This window comes from Hippocampus guttulatus, chromosome 6 (assembly GCF_054856545.1).
Source record: "Hippocampus guttulatus isolate MCC_2025c chromosome 6, RoL_Hgut_1.0, whole genome shotgun sequence".
NCBI lineage: Eukaryota > Metazoa > Chordata > Actinopteri > Syngnathiformes > Syngnathidae > Hippocampus > Hippocampus guttulatus.
In genome coordinates, this window is record NC_141266.1 from 8071712 (window position 1) to 8087755 (window position 16044).

At 43.3% G+C, this 16044-nt stretch overlaps 1 protein-coding gene across 1 annotated transcript in view; it reads left to right on the forward strand.

Moving 5' to 3' along the window:
- The window catches only part of zfpm2a (zinc finger protein, FOG family member 2a), a 114437-nt gene that overhangs the window by 69592 nt on the left and 28801 nt on the right, over nt 1–16044 (forward strand). The window contains exon 5 of the mRNA XM_086114344.1: nt 3387–3498. Coding sequence (XP_085970470.1) covers nt 3387–3498 — 112 coding nt within the window. The remainder of the gene's footprint in view (nt 1–3386; nt 3499–16044) is intronic.

Sequence of the window (16044 nt, forward strand, 5' to 3'; positions counted from 1 at the left end):
AAGTACATCTTCCGTAATATGTTCTCTTTAAAGTCAACGAATGTCATGAGATATTCAGACAGAGCGGTTTTGATCTCTCAGTTGTCTAAATCCTGTAGCCCTGGGATCAGAAGATGAATCCAGTGCGAGTCAGTGACCTTGGTTAGAGGAGCAAAAAAAAAACAAACCCAAAAGGCCTAAGGAAAATAATCATTCCCACCAAGGTTCGTATCGATTTCACCTGCCCTGACCACGGAGCGGGTTAAGAGCAGCCACTGGTGGTGAAATGGTCAGCGGTGATATCATTAGCTTGTTGTTTACACTGGGAAGCTGGGAGTTAGAGGCAGGCTGAGTGTCACAAGACACTTTCTTCTTTACCTCCTTCAGCTGATCAGAGGATCATGGTATCAAGGAGGGATTAGTAGTGACTTGGGATTTGTGTGATTGGTTAATTTATTGCGGCGATGGCAGGTCTTTCATCTATGGCAACATTTAATCAGCGCAGCCACAGAGGCTATTACAGGTTAGCTCCTTTCTGGAGTCAGTCCGGCTGTGCCATCAGCTCTATCACAATTCCCCTGAAATTTCCAAATTATCTGGAACAGGCTTTAGCTTCTCCGTAATAAAAATTAGAACAGATTCCTGATAGAAGCTTTTGCTCACACAGGGCCAATTATAAATAGTGCAGCCCTGCCTTGGAAGACGGAAGGGGGAGGGAGAAAAAAAATCCAACTCTGAGAGATGTGCACGGAACTTATCGTTCAACCCCTGCTCTGCTCTGATCCAAATCCGTGTGGCTGAAAATTGATATTAGATTTTATCACAGACGCCTAAGTCTCCAAAAATCAATGAAGGTTATCTTTTATGTTGCAGCAACTTGTGGAAATATTGATTTTCATTTTATAGCGAATTTGGAGCATCAGTTTGTAATCACTTCCTCGCTGACTACACTGTTTGGGTCGGTGTATCTCTTACACGAGGAAAGGTAACAGAGCTCAAGAAAAAAAGCAAGAGAGTATTGAAACCACTGAGGTGAAGGCAGAGGGCGGATATACTGTAACACACAATTTGTTTGCGCGTGTGTGCCGGGAGCTGAGCAGGTTCTATCATCTATCAAGTGTGTTTTTATTGGCTTGTAATTAGAAATGATATCAACCCCCTACGTCATGTTTAGTTAACATTAGTGTATACATTTAGTCTAGTACACATGTATGCTGGATGGAGGGCGAGTTTGTTTCCATAAAACCAGTACATCATTTTCTCCCTGGCTTCAGGGAAATTGTAATTTTCTGCCTGTCAATCTGCATTTCTCTGCATAGTAGCCACTAAGGCCAACTGATCCGGTTGTACAAATGTTTTCATTTGCATTTGCAAACACTCCTCCCTGCAGTGACGCCACACTATCTTAATCCTAAATATGTTGCCCGCACTTGCTCTTGTGCATCTCTTTGTCTTTGTGGCGGCTGTTACATGCATGCTTCCAAGGCACAATTTTGTCACTGTGGATGAGTTATGTAAATCTGCAGTAAGAAACTGTCATCACTTGTTTGCTACTAGGGTGAAGCCAAGTAGACTGGAATTGACGGTTCACTCAGTAAATTGTAATTACCACTCTGACCAAATTAAAGCAACAAATAGAAAGAGTTGTGAGAACAACGTCTTACACTTAGAAGTCAAGTTTGGGTGGTTTTCAGTCTATGTGGGCTACGTGGGGAGCAGCTGGAATATCATAGATTCCCAAAGGCTCTGGGGGATGGCAGAAAGGCCTCTCGCTGCTGAATAAGAGATGGCTCCAGTCTGGAGATCTAAGAAAGGGTTAATCTGATTCCCATTTCAGATAGTCGTCCTAGCAACAATCGGCCGGTCTGCTCTGCTTCTTTGACAGGGGTGTGAGATTTTCAGGTTAGCCAGATAGAGGACTTTATTGTGAGGCTAATTTAAAATGTGAAATCCAGGATGACTTAAATTACAGAGGTCGTCTTTCTCTCATCTGCTGCCAAGGCGGGATAAGATGATGCCAAGAGAAGAAATAAGAGTATCAAGCATGCAATTTACTGTCTTTTTTTTTTTTTTTTTTTATCGCTTTGGCGGTGCAGTTTCTGCAGAGGAATATACTCTAGGGGAATTATATATAAATAGAACATCCTCATTTGGAGCCAATATTTGTTTTACAATTCCTTACAAAATCGCTAACAGATTTTCATTGTCTCCGTGAGATTTTTTCGCCCTTTCCTCTAAAATAAATAAAAGTCCGGTTGTCCTCTAGCCTGTGACTAGATAGAGTTCATGAAAAGAGAAATAGGTGGGGGGGTTGGAGGGAGAGGAAAAGGAGAGCATGCAGACACACTGCCCCAGCACAGCACTCATCTTTGTGCATATCTTTGCCAATTCAGACCTTTAACATGCTCAAGTGACATTTGCATTCATCCTTGAAGGTTGTTGCCAAGCTCAGAAATAAGTAAAAGGCGTGCGAAAAGACCAGTTTATTTTCCAATGCATTATGCAGATGGACAGCATTGGGATGGCACGCCAACCCATTTTCGCAAGCCGTTACTAGTTTTGTAACACGCAAATAAAAGAAGGGCCTCAGGGTCGAAAAGTAATGGCATTTGACGTACTGACAGTTTTCCTTGAAGTAATAGACTTGTGCGCTCAGGTGCACACTCAACAACAGCATTCCACAACGCACTAAACGAAAGCGAGCATCGGAGAAAAAGAAGCATATGATAGGCGAGTAAATGCGGCAAGCACAGACTGTGGCACTCTCACACGCAAGCCTATTAAAAGGATGTTGTACTCTATCTGTCTCTTTTCTTTTTCCACTACCCCCCCCAAAAAATAACCATGTTTGACCTCTGACCAAGAAGAAAAATGACTTTACACATTCAGTATAATTTTTCAGCATATTATAAAAGCTCTGACCTCAATCGCCCTTTGAAATAGATACTGATTCTTTAAATTCTTCCCTGCTTGTTTCAGGAAATAGTGAGATCCTGCTGATAGCGTGGTACAATGTGCCCAAAGTTCACCACAGAACACTCCCTTCCTTCTTTCTGAAAGTCATCGCCCCTTTTCCTCATACTTTCTTCATTTCAGAGGAACCAGAGAGTCTCGTGTAAATCTCTTTGAGGTCCTTGATTTTCAATTACTTCTTTCAATTAGTCTTTTGCCTAATTTTTCCCCTCCTTTCCAACCACAAATGCAGCCTTTTGTCAAGGGGGCCATCACCAATATATACTGTACCCTGCCCATCCCTTTCATGTTTAGAAAAAGATTCGATGGGCTGTCAAATTATCTGGATACGACCGACCATTCAGAGCAGCGGATGCGTAAATCGTTGGTTATTAGTGTTTCTCTAATCACCAAAATAGGCAAATGATTAATGTTTGTTATCTGCCCCCTTCCAGAAGACGAAGAGCACGGTCCCGGTGGTGCTGAGCGCCGGCCCCAAGTGGCTGCTGGATGTGACTTGGCAGGGAGCAGAGGACAACAAAAACAACTGTGTGGTGTACAGCAAAGGTAAGCAAGCAACACTTGAATGGTGTTATCTCTCCACACTGCAACACAGCACAGCATAGCATTGCCGCTAAAACACAGACGCTCCTCCATCCACTCAACTCCCACCTGCCTGTCTGCTGGTCTCGCACTCTCTCTCTTTTGCGCTCCTCGCTTCTCTGAGCCACACACGCGCTCAAATGTTCAGAGGAGCAGGGCCGTGAGAATGAGCGCACGGCATTACGTGCGCACACTCAGTTGCTATCTGTTTTCCTCATCTAGCAAGTAATTTATATCATCAAAACCCTGATCAAGAACTGAGAAACATCACTTGACACAGAAAGTTAATTGTCTCTCGATGTCACTGCCGTAATGAATACACCGCCTCTTCCTCTTTTATATTGTCTTAGAGGAGATAAAGAACAGAAGTGAGGTGGGGTTGCCACTGCTTCATTTGTTCCTTTTCTTCTACTCTGTACAGGTAATTGCAATAATGCAGTGAGACTTTTACAGAGCTGTCTAAATGTCTGAGGTCGTCATGTGCTGGGTTTTCTCCAAGTACTGTGGTTTCCTCCCACATTCTGAAAAGTGCGGTAGGTTGATTGGACACTCTAAATTGTCCCTAAGTGTGACTGTGGGTGTTAATGGTTGTTATGTATGTGTGCCCTGCGATTGGCCGGCAACCAGTTCAGGCTGGTGAAGACGGCTGGGACAGGCTCCAGCACGCCCTTGTGGGGATAAACAGATTAGAAAATGGATGGATGGACAGTCAGAGTTGTGTAGAAAAAATAATAATAATTTGATTTCCGTGAATCTTTTCAGAAGTGTGGTGGATCGATAAAAAATAATCAATATGAATAATGAATTAAAGAATCTGATCAACATATAGGAATTCATTGTCAGTGAGACACTTGACAGCCAAACGCGAGGGGCGCGACGAGCTGCGTGAATCTGCACAGAGGCAGGCTAGACAGGGTGTTGGTATTTTCCTCGACACACCCCGATAAAAAAGGGCAGTTTGCACCATCGGGAATGTGAACGCAGGCAACTCCATTTGCCGCCAACCAAAGCAGCTCTTCTCAGTCCCTTGAAAGACGGCACACTCATACACGGAGAGATCTGTGTGCGGAAACAGAAGCAGCAATCCCTGCTTGACCAAAACGTTGTCACTGCTCTTTGTCAGTGCGGCAACAGTTAATGTGTAAGCGCGTACCCTCATTGAATACTGAGCTACAGGTGACCAGCCTCGCATCCCCACCCGGTTGCGTGCCACGTGCCAGTTCATACCAACTTTCAGCAACCAAAATGGCAGATGTATTGTCAAAGGACACGCGCTCACTACGATGGAGCATCCAGCATGGCGCCAAATTCCCAAACAGGCGCGGCGAGGCTTTCCCCTCCACAAAAATCAGGATATGACAGCATTTCTGCAAGCGGCATCTACAAAACTAGAGTCCTAAAACTTGTTGGACATTATACGCAAGATGCTTACAAGTGTGAAGATCACTGACACTTTTATTAGAGGCTAATAAAAATGTGAGATTTCTGCAGTCATAATTGGGTCTTGATGGGTGTTAAGTGAGAGAAGCAAAATGAATACATCAACAAACCATATGTGTTCAGGATCGCACGGGGTGAAGCGAAGAGACTCCACTTCTCACTCTTCAAAAATGATTACCCTGTGACAATACCCCAAAAGCTGAAATGGAGAGTCTTCTTCCTCAAAGTGAATAAATGGCAGGAGTGGGATTTGCAACCCGGCTTTTCAGTCTCCCAATTCTCATCTACTAATCACTAGACTGCACTGGGGAGTTATCCTCTTAACCGGCTACTTAACTTTGTGCTCTTTATCACCAGATCATTAAAGTTTTGATAAGCTATTAAAGAAGATTACGTACTTCTTTAAAATCTTCTAATCTTTTTGCTGGGAGACTTAGTGTATGAAACAAAAATGAGACTGCAATAACAAGATTTCACACTTTTTTTTTTTGAGTTAGACAATTTGCTGTGCCACATGCAAACTCACTAACAGCCACTCAGCTGTGTCACTCAGAGTTGCTTTGTTTGTCACTTTCATTTCGACCTTATTCATTGAACACAATGACGTCCCCACGCATCCCTGTGTGACAGTTGTTCTGTATTGTACTGTATTAAGTTCATTCTTGGGGAAATCCTCCAAGCGAATCATTAAACGCTGATATATGATAACAGGATACAACGAATTAATTTAAATCGAGTCACAGAAGTTGAATATGCACTACATCTCAGATGCAGTCTCTGTGTGTGTATGTGTGTGTGTGTGTGTGCAGCCTCTAGAGGGGAGACTGAAATAGAAAAAAAAAAGCAAAACACTGAAATGAATATTGAATTGTGGTCTTTCGGCGATAATTTGGAAAATGGAATGTTAAAGTGTCACCCCCGTAGTGTGGGTTGATTAAAGGCTCTTCCTTTCCTCTCTTCGGAGTCCAACTGCAACTTTCCTCCCACCTTGAAAAACTGGGGCCCAGATTGTTTATATCTTTACCCTGTGCGGCTTCCCCTCTGTCGGCTGCTTCATTGCTCCTTGAGATGTGTTACTTATGGAAAACAGGGAATATCTCACTGCACAGTATGCTTGCAGAATATGTTTTGGCTCACGTTTCAGTGGTCCCGGCTCTCTTTATAGCTGCTTGCGAAGATAGTAGCCGTTTGCGTTGGATTTCTGCCAGTATGAATCTATGGGGGAGTGCCTGACTGTTGATTGGTTTGAGTGGTTACAGTGTACTAGTCTACACTGTGATTTCTGCTTCACACTTTATACGACTGCTCGTCATCTGGCCCCAATTCTTCCACAAGTGAGCGAAATATTGTGGAGTGGTAGTCAGAGTGTCCGCGAATCAGCAAAGAGAATATGGTGAGTTGTGCTGTAGCAGTGTTTTATGGATGATAATGTCTGCAGTGGAGAGTGGAACAAGCAAGAGGATTCTTTGGTGAGGTGCCCCGTGGGGCATTCCTGGTGACCGACACCGTGATAAGTGAGCTTTAGGGTGTAACAGAGTAACCAGTAAGTTTTAGCTGCGTATTGTTTATTAAATTATTTATTACAATTTTAAAGAATTAAAATCACATTGTGGTCTCTAGCATTTAGTGCGTATTTTTACTTGAGTTCCTTTTTTTTTTTTTTTAATACTATACAAGTAGCGTTTTGAATTGTACGCAAATGAACTTGAAGTGGGAAACATTTGCAGCTTTGTCTGTTACATATATTTAAAATGAATATCAGATTAATTGTGGTTCAAAATACCAGGTTGTATGCAAATTGAGTTAAAATTTTTCATGCGCTGTCCTGCCCTCGGTCTCAGGCAGACATCACAGTAAATATTATTGCAGGACTCTTGAGAAGGCATTCTGTGCTTCACATGCCGTTTATAAATCCAGAATGATCAAGTAGAGCATTAGTACTGAGGCCACACTAATGCAGTGTAGAAAATATTATTGAAGTAAATGCAAGTATATGTGATGTATGGCCCATTTTCTGCTTTGTCGCAGCCTATTTGATTTTGTTGGGGGGTGGGGGTAGGAAAGTTTCATCACTTAAAATGTGGAAGGCAAAACCTTCAAGGCTTGAGGCATTGAAATGTCTCAAATTCATGAATATAAATTATTTGCAACTAATTTTCATTTGTTTAATTTTTTTTTTTTAAAGAGTCTGCAATAGCCCTGAAGTGGCATTATGGGAAATGCAATATCTGCTTTTCTCAGGCCGCCACTGTGGCCCTGTTTGTTTTACATTAAACTCCCATGAAGAGCCTTAGCAGCCAGCCATTACTAAAACGCTCAACTCTACCACTGTGCTCTCATTATCAAGAAATCCACCTGGAACTCCCACAATGCTCCTCTCCACACTCTGACAATTTCTTTGAAGCACAGAAGTTCTAGAAACAGGCAGAAAGTCTGCGGAGTAATTATGTGTTACACTAAGAGTGGAGCACCAGGAGCAAGCGAGGATGACAGACAGGGACCTGGAGACAAGAAATTTTCTCTGCAGATGCACAACAGATTGATAAAGTCACTGAAAAAAAACATGGAGACGTTGAACAAAAACACAGTGTATAGGCACCATGATTGGAAGATTTTTAAACCGTAGCCACGATTGGTGTTATTCTTTAGCCTAACACCCCAAGTTACATTTTAGATCCTGATCACATAGCAACTGTACTCAAGCAACTCCAAGAGTCACATTCATATTCATCTATGATATGTGGAATTTTCATATTTAATATTTACAGTACTGTATACAACAACAGACGCACACAAGCTAGCGTGTCATCGTTGTGGGGCCTTGCGTGGAAACATCAGCAGTGGAAACATTAAGCCGCTAGAATGTCTGAGTCCAAATTCCACACTGTAGTCCAAAGTTGCAAACCGCTGACCTTCGGTCACCCAAGTTCACACAGCCATTGTAGTACACCAGACATGTCCAGCTCCGGGCCTGGAGGGCCACTGTCCTGCCTGTTTTCCAGCTCTCCCACCTGCAACACACCTGATTCAGATGATCAGCTCATCAGCCAGCTCTGAAGCAGCATTAAAACGATCCTGATGATTTGAATCAGGTGTGTTGCTCTTTGGAGAGCTGGAAAACAGGCAGGACAGCGGCCCTTGAGGACCGACTTTGGACACCCCTGTAGTACACAGACAATTGTGCTTAACTGTAGGCAGTTTCCCACTGAACTAAGCATCTAATTATTTCATTTGCCCACTTAAAAATTCCTCCAGGTTCAGTACCCGCTGACATGAGGCGCCGTTCATATTTAGAAAAAAAGACATCTTTATTCTTTAGTCGATTCCACAGTGGTAGGAGTTTTCTTCATTGCCTGCATGGTCCGTCTTTGTGCTTGCCCCATTGTTACCTGATATTGACGCCCACTGAAACTGTACACACGCAACGTGACCGTATTATGTGCCATTATTCAGAGGTCATCTAAACTCTTCAACTGTAAGCCTCTTAAATCAGACCACATTCACATCCACCATGTCGCGCAACTCTCCGGCGCAACTTAGCCCATTGTTCATACAAAAATGTACCAATGTAACTGGAATGTTTTACATAAGCCCGAACAGAGAATAATTAGCTAACTCACTGAGTCTTTGTATTATTTCATAGTCACTAAGTCCTCACAATCAGATCCTTTTTATGCCGCATTTTATGACCACCACTGGCCGACTGAAGCCCTCTGAGGCAAAAGATGAACTAGCGTGGCCTGTGTGGACACATGCGGCACTTCCCTTTTGTTTCTATACTTTAAATGCCCGCTTGAATGTTTGGTATGAAGCCATTTGCATTGCTTTATTTTCATTTGAATAAAATCTAAAACGTTTTTGTTGCATGCTGCTGGTGAGAGTTGAACATTCAACCCTCTTTTTTTAAAAAGACTGCAGCAATCGAGGCATGCTAGGGTTTATGATCCGTTATCTTGGAACACAACAAAATGGTGTGACTGAATAAGAATTAAACAATTGACACAAAAACAAATTTCATTATCGGTGCATTAAAACAAAACTGTACCCTAAAGGAGTCCCCACCACAGCTTAGAGCAGCCGACTAATTCAGTTTAATTAAAAGACAAGAGAGATCAACAGAATTGTTTTCATTAGGAAATTATTAATGATTCCGCTGGAACAATAATTGATTGCACTGAGCCATGCGATAACTCGGTGCGGTCAGGCTCGATCCAGAGCTGTGTGGAAAGGAGTGGTTGGTTCTGAAGCTGAAGCTTACGCATTTGTAATAGAGAAGGTATAAAACAAGCTTTACAAAGACAAAAGGGGCAAATGAGAAGGAGTGGATGGAAGGTAGAGCGTAGCAAAATCTAGATGAAATGGCAATCACAGTGGGCTTTAATATCGCATTTAAATAGTGACTGTCTCACCTCATTAATCCAGTCCAACACGTTTTTTTTTGTTGGGGTTTTTTTCATCCTAGGTCTATATTACATGTCCATAGGCACACTGTCCCACTTTGTCGCTGCTCCATTCAGAGCCATGTGAAAGCCGAAAGCTCTAGACGCTTCCCCCAGCAGCCTTTTATGCGCATTGTTCTCCCGCTAGGCAGGCTGTTTCCCTGCTAGACTCTATAGCGCAGGCACCAGACGACACACGCTCTGCCGCTGCACCCACGTTCGCCACAAACGCACACACACTCGACGCCATTACCGAAAATTCGCATAATGGCTGCTGACACATAAATGTCCATCTGCGTTCGCCGCAGGCTAAACCCCCAGACAAAAACAACAATAGAGGGAGAGCATGTAAAGGGAGTGATGGGCGCTGATGAGTACTAAATTGTTTTTTTACAAATAGTAACGCAATTTTTTTTTGTGTGTGTGTGCTCTTGCATTTTTGGACGATGCGCTTCTGATGTGTGTATGTGTGAGTGTATGTGTGTGTGTGTGTGTGTGTGCGTGCGTGCGTGTGCAGGAGAATAGCCCCATTGCCCTTGTATCGGTGCCATTGAGGGTGTCAGGCTAATGAGCGTGGGCTGTCCTTCGAGCAGGAGGGTTTGGGTTGTGCCATTCACTCTGCATATTTAAATGCCTTGTAGAGCTTAAGTAGGCCCACTTTTCCATGTCAGGGCAGCGTTCAATCCTGCTGCGGCCATTAATTATGATACCTTTGTGCTCCAGTGTGGCTAATAAGAGTGATGTATTGCACCCTCGTGGCATTATAATCATCTGAGTGAAGCACCTGGACCGCACTGAACTGGCTTTAAGCACCATATTTAAAGTAAAAGTGCGAGGAACAAAAACAGCGGTTAAAGCGGCAGCTTCCTCCTTCCTCTCCCCGACTGCGGTGGTTAATGTGCCCACATGAGAGAGTCTCACACATTTAACGTGTCCATAATGGTATAATCAATGATGTGAAATGCTTTGCTATTGATCATTCACGAAGACTCATTGTGTGCCCGAGAGGGAAAGCAGCAAAGGCACACACACACACACACACACACACACACAAACAAAGGTTAAAAGGACGTATTAGTCATTGTTTTGCTGCCCATGCCACCATGTTCACACTGCTATCACTGTCTGCATTAGCGATTTACTGTGTTACCTTCTTATTACTTCCTCTGTCTTTGAACGGTGAAGTGGTTAACTGGATTTTGAGGAGCTGCTTCTTAATATTTGGAGCATGTCTCTCCGGTATTGAATCTGTTCGTTACAGATGGGGTGTAAAAGATCACACTTTATTACATTAATCACCGCAAGTTAATGTGATGATATGTGCTTTATATTTCCTCCTCTTAACGGCATAATCAATGACCATTTTTATATTCATTGAAAAATCCTGCAGATATGAAAATGAGCCCCGGCTCGCTTTTTAATCTACTGTGGGATCTCGAGTCAGTAATTAAAGAGTTCTTTCAGTGTATATCTTCGAAAAGCCCTTAGCCTGCTTTTCAGGCCTGGTTATGATCCAGCTCGCCGCCCCCATCTCTGCTGTGGTAAGTAGGTGTGAAAAGCATTGTCACTGAGCTTTAGGATAAAGCCCTGCTGTTGGATGCCATTGGTCAGACCACATGCACACACACACGCGCCTGCACTCACCCAAACCAGACTAGGGTGCGCTGTGAATATGTGTCAAAGCTTTTTTAAATGAGAGACAAAGCACGTACATTCAAACGGCGGTTTAGAGTTTTTTGTTTTGTTTTTTTTTACAAGGGGGTGGGGTGCAGTATGACAGTGTGTATGCTTGTACAAATATGTACAAAAAATACAGAAAGCGATAGAAGACTCAGAGTGAATGCGTTTAGATGGTCAAGTCATGCTGATAGCAAAGCACATGGTTTAAGTCTAAAGTGGGGGTTGGTTTGAATAGAATGAAGTCAAGCAAGCAGGGGATAATCAGTCATACGAGGTGGGGGCGGGCTGAGAAGGAAGAGCATACGCAGCACTGTTAACATGAGAGAGGCAGTTAAGAGAATAGAGGTGCAACAATTCCATTCAAGCCATCTCAGGGTCACATACAGCTTCCATTTTTTTGTTTGATAACATAGCTGTATATCTCTGAAAATGAATCCTCAGTTTGGGCAAATCAGATTTTCCTCAGAGAAATAGCTCAATGCATTTTGTGGGGTCGCCAGTGTGCTCGTGCGGGAGAACTTGTTGATAACCTTTATACATAGCTCTGCAGTTAATCCATTTTATTGATTGTACAGCCACCTGCATGAAAAACACAGTCTTTAAAGAAGCGTATCAGTGTGATATCACCGTTTTTATTCTCGCTGCCACCTCTAACATTAGTACCTTATCTGAGACTCGGTTTATCGCCTGATCTGGTCAAAGGATCTTAGCAATTGGACCCCTGTTGAAGCAGTGGATACCATGAAAAGAGGCCCCAACTATGTTTGGCAACTACAGTGTCTAACGTTCGAATAACTTTTTAAGATTTTTACTTAACACAGGTAGATAAATAGTGTCATCAATGGATTATATTGGTGATGCAGTCGTCCTACACACAGTAGGTTTGTCCCAGGTACAGTTTATTCTTTGTTTTCACTTCTCATATTCTTCTCATTTGTGTTGTGGATATGGAATCAGCGTATTCCACAAAAAGTCATGGTGAAAAATGAGTGCCACCTCTAACTGTACAATACACTTCTTTTGTTATTAGTGTGCATTATGTTGACTTACTGCACTGGAGAATAAAGTGCTGAAAAAGTGTTCCCTCTGCCAAATTTATAGTTTGTCTACAAGCGGTTGCATCGCTTTGCTGTAGGTTCAAGAAATGTATTTGTCAGGTGAACAGTTAAAGTTCATCGGTATCTGATGAACATGCTGACAGAGTCAAAGTAAACACACATAAGGTAAATATGCTGCATTAACATGGAAACTACAACCTCAGTCTGCTATGTGATCCACACTATTTCCCACATTGAAATGTCCTTTGGGTTTTGACGTTCTTGTTGATTAAAAAAAACAAATAAAATAGAAATCACAATCAGTAAAGTGCAGACATCCGCCAAGGCCAAACAAAGCTAATTTGGATCAGCAACAAATTGCTCACATTTAGCATGCATCATAAATCCCTGCCTAGGCCCTTATTATTTCCCCCAACCCCCACAATATTATTTCGAATTTGATTCAATACTTTTGTACAAACCTTCTCGCGCTTGATGAAACAGGCAGCAGTCAAACAGAACCTGCTCGGTGGAAGTAACAATCTGTCATGTAGATCTGAACTCTGGTGGTTGTCATTGCTTGACAGAGATGGGTGCCTCTTTTCCATGAAAAAGAATGTGAGTGGACATAGCGGTGAGAAGGAAGACAGGCATGCTGTAGGTAGAGAAGTGTGGAAGAGCAGACATCAGTGTCGCCCCGGTCAGACAGGGCCATCCATCCTGGAAGCCCAAGGGAAGCAAGAGAGGAAGCGGGAGAGCGAGGATGGGACAGACCAAAAAGAAGCATCAAGAGAGAAGTGAAAGGGAAAAAAAGTGTGTGTGTGTGTGTGTGTGTGTGTGTGTGTGTGTGTGTGTGTGTGTGTGTGTGTGTGTGTGTGTGTGTGCGTGCGTGCATGTGTGTGTGTGTTAAAGAGAGAGATGGTGGGGCACTGATGCAGTCTTTCTCTTAACTCTGTCAAAGTCACTTCATTTGTGCTCCCCTGAGCCGTGAGTAGTAACCAATCTTTCATCGCTCCAGTGGCCAGAATGCCAAAAGAGAGCTGGACCGCGAGAAACACAAGTCTATTCAATTTTAAAATGTAACTGGAATGGGAGCCTTTGGATGGCTTATTGAAAGAAAAATGATGTAAGACTTTTGAACTTGGTTTTACCGCCGACTGTGAAATGGAAGTCGTGGGTAGAGTATTTGGCTCTCCCCGAGATAGGTTCCAGTCTCATATCTGCCCTATTTTCACGGAGAGGTGAATGACATGTTTTGTTGATGGAACTCTATCCAAACCATGTGAGGTTTGCACAGGCATGAAAGGCTCAGTTAAAACCTTCGGCATCCCCCCCGCTTGATTTCACCCAGTGTGGTTGGCCTTCTTAATTTAAAATGTCATTTCTATTCATGGCATTGGCAATATTTAGACAATCACACTCACGCGGGGAGCGAGAGTGGGAACAAAAATTCTCCAGTGTGTCTGCAAGTTAGGCAATCAAAGGAACTTCCTTTGCTATATATTACAAGTCCAGTTTACCTTGTACTTGCCACCTTGAGGATCCAGTTGTCACCTAACCAGCAACACACGACTACCTGATGCCCTGAGCATGCTAAGCTTGCATACATGGCGGCCTAATGCTGTGTTCCGACGCCGTATAGAGTTATTTCTTTCCATCTCTTCACAGGAATCCCCCCTTGCACCATTTCCCCTGTAATCTCAACACTGCTCACTGTTATGGGGTGGCTCGCCCGCTGCTCCCGCCACGATTCCACAGCCCCTCTCCTTCTTATACCCGGCACCTCCACCATTTTAATCCCTTTGACCCAAACCCTGTGCGTTTCCCTTTATCAACAGCTCCTAGTGATTACATCCTGCTTGCTTCCTCACCACTGCTTGCTTCAGTCACCGTGGCTGGCCAGGGTCTTTGTCAGAGACCGCTGAGTGTGATAGCCACTGCGGGCCGGTTATTTGGTCGGTCTGGACGACACACTTAGAGGCCATCTGAGCGAGGAGCGGGAAGAGTAGGAGATGTGAGGCGTATACAATCAGAAGAGCATCACATGCTTGTGGCCTTCAGATTTGGGACACCCATCATTTCCAATCACAATCCAGTTAGCGCTGTGACAAATTTAGCCAGAATGTAATTGTTCAATTCTAATCATGGTAACAATGATCATGCTTTATATCCAGCCATGCATGTTTTATACTGTTTTAGCCTCAGTAGGGTCGGAGGTGAGCTAACTTCAAGTATAGACTAAAGCGAACAACTATTCGCACAGATGGATAATTTAGTCTTTGATGAACCGACCATGCGTTTATTTTACAATGTGGAATATGCAAACGTTAATGCTGAACTTGAATTGAATTAGTCAAAGGTATTCCCCCAAAATTCACAAATATAATGATGACCAACGACATGTAAATTATTTCATGTGTTTGTGAAGGAATCAACAGAAACGAAAAGAAAAGTATTTATCATGTCATCAGTGCAATACTTTTGAGACAACTTCAAAGATGAATTCAAAAGAGCACAGCTCGTACATTTGTACCTAGAAATATAGTTGTTTTCCAACCAATCGGTGGAAAAATCAAAGATGATAAAGATGACTTTTTTTTTTTTTAAGTAGCTTTTTTAATGTGAACTCCTGTGATCATTGGAATAGGAACCATTGACTAATGGTATTCAAGTTTCGCATGAGTGTGTCTAAATATTTCTTAGTCAATTCTAATGAACATATTCATAACGTATAGATGTCGGGCGGCCCGGTGGTCCAGTTTTTAGCGTGTCGACCTCACAGTGCAGAGGTTGTGGGTTCGATCCCGTCTCCAGCCTTCCTGTGTGGAGTTTGCATTTTCTCCCCGGGCCTGTGTGGGTTTTCTCCGGGTACTCCGGTTTCCTCCCACGTTCCAAAAACATGCATGGCAGGTTGATTGAACACTCTAAATTGTCCCTAGGTGTGAATGTGAGCGCGGCTGGTTGTTCGTCTCTGTGTGCCCTGCAATTGGTTGGCATCTGGTTCAGGGTGTCCCCCGCCTACTGCCCGAAGACAGCTGGGATAGGCTCCAGCACCCCCCGCGACCCTTGTGAGGATAAAACGGATCGGAAAATGAATAGATGTAGACTTTCAGCATCTCGCCTTCCTTCCTTGTCCCTATTTGGGCAGTTCTCAGCAGAATACAAGTGTGATTTAAGGGGCCCATACATGTGGGAAGGTTGTAAGTGAAGACAAAAACCACAGACAAATGACACCACAGGTTTCTTCTTAAAGCTATTCAAACGGAGGTTAGCGGCAGAGCAGTGAAAAATACATACACACTCCATCCTGTCAGAACGCTTTTGGCTTATCTTGAGTGACTGTCAAGGCTTGGAATATCAGGGAATGGACAGAAATATATAAAATTAATAAGCCGCTGGATGTTGTCGGGAGTTATGATGCTTCATAAATCCTGGTTTGATCATGGCGGACAAGGCTTAAACCCACAGCTACCTAATGTGCGCCGCAATGTTTTTGACTGAATTGTATTTTGTTCAGGAGAGAGAGAGAGAGAGAGAGAGAGAGAGAGACGCCCTTTGCTGGCAAATGTAAGATTTATCATCGACTCCGCGACTCCCCCTTTTTCTTTTAAGAGCGACAAATATTAAAAAGAATGCCTACGGGACTTTGGCAAGCATTACCTTTAATAGGACAGCATACACGTAACAAGGTGAAACTGAGGCCAAAGGCAACAAGACACGATTGAGTGAGAAGCAGAAGAGGGGAAAATGTGCGCTAACTTATCAGCTGCACTCACTTTGTCAGGTCGAGGGTCTCGGAGCTTTTGTTTGTTTGTTTGTTTCCTCTCGTGGAGGGATGGAGGCTATCTCTCCTGCCATCCACACAGGTCTGCTCAGTCGAGGGCTGCAGGTAATATTTCATGTCAGGAATTAAG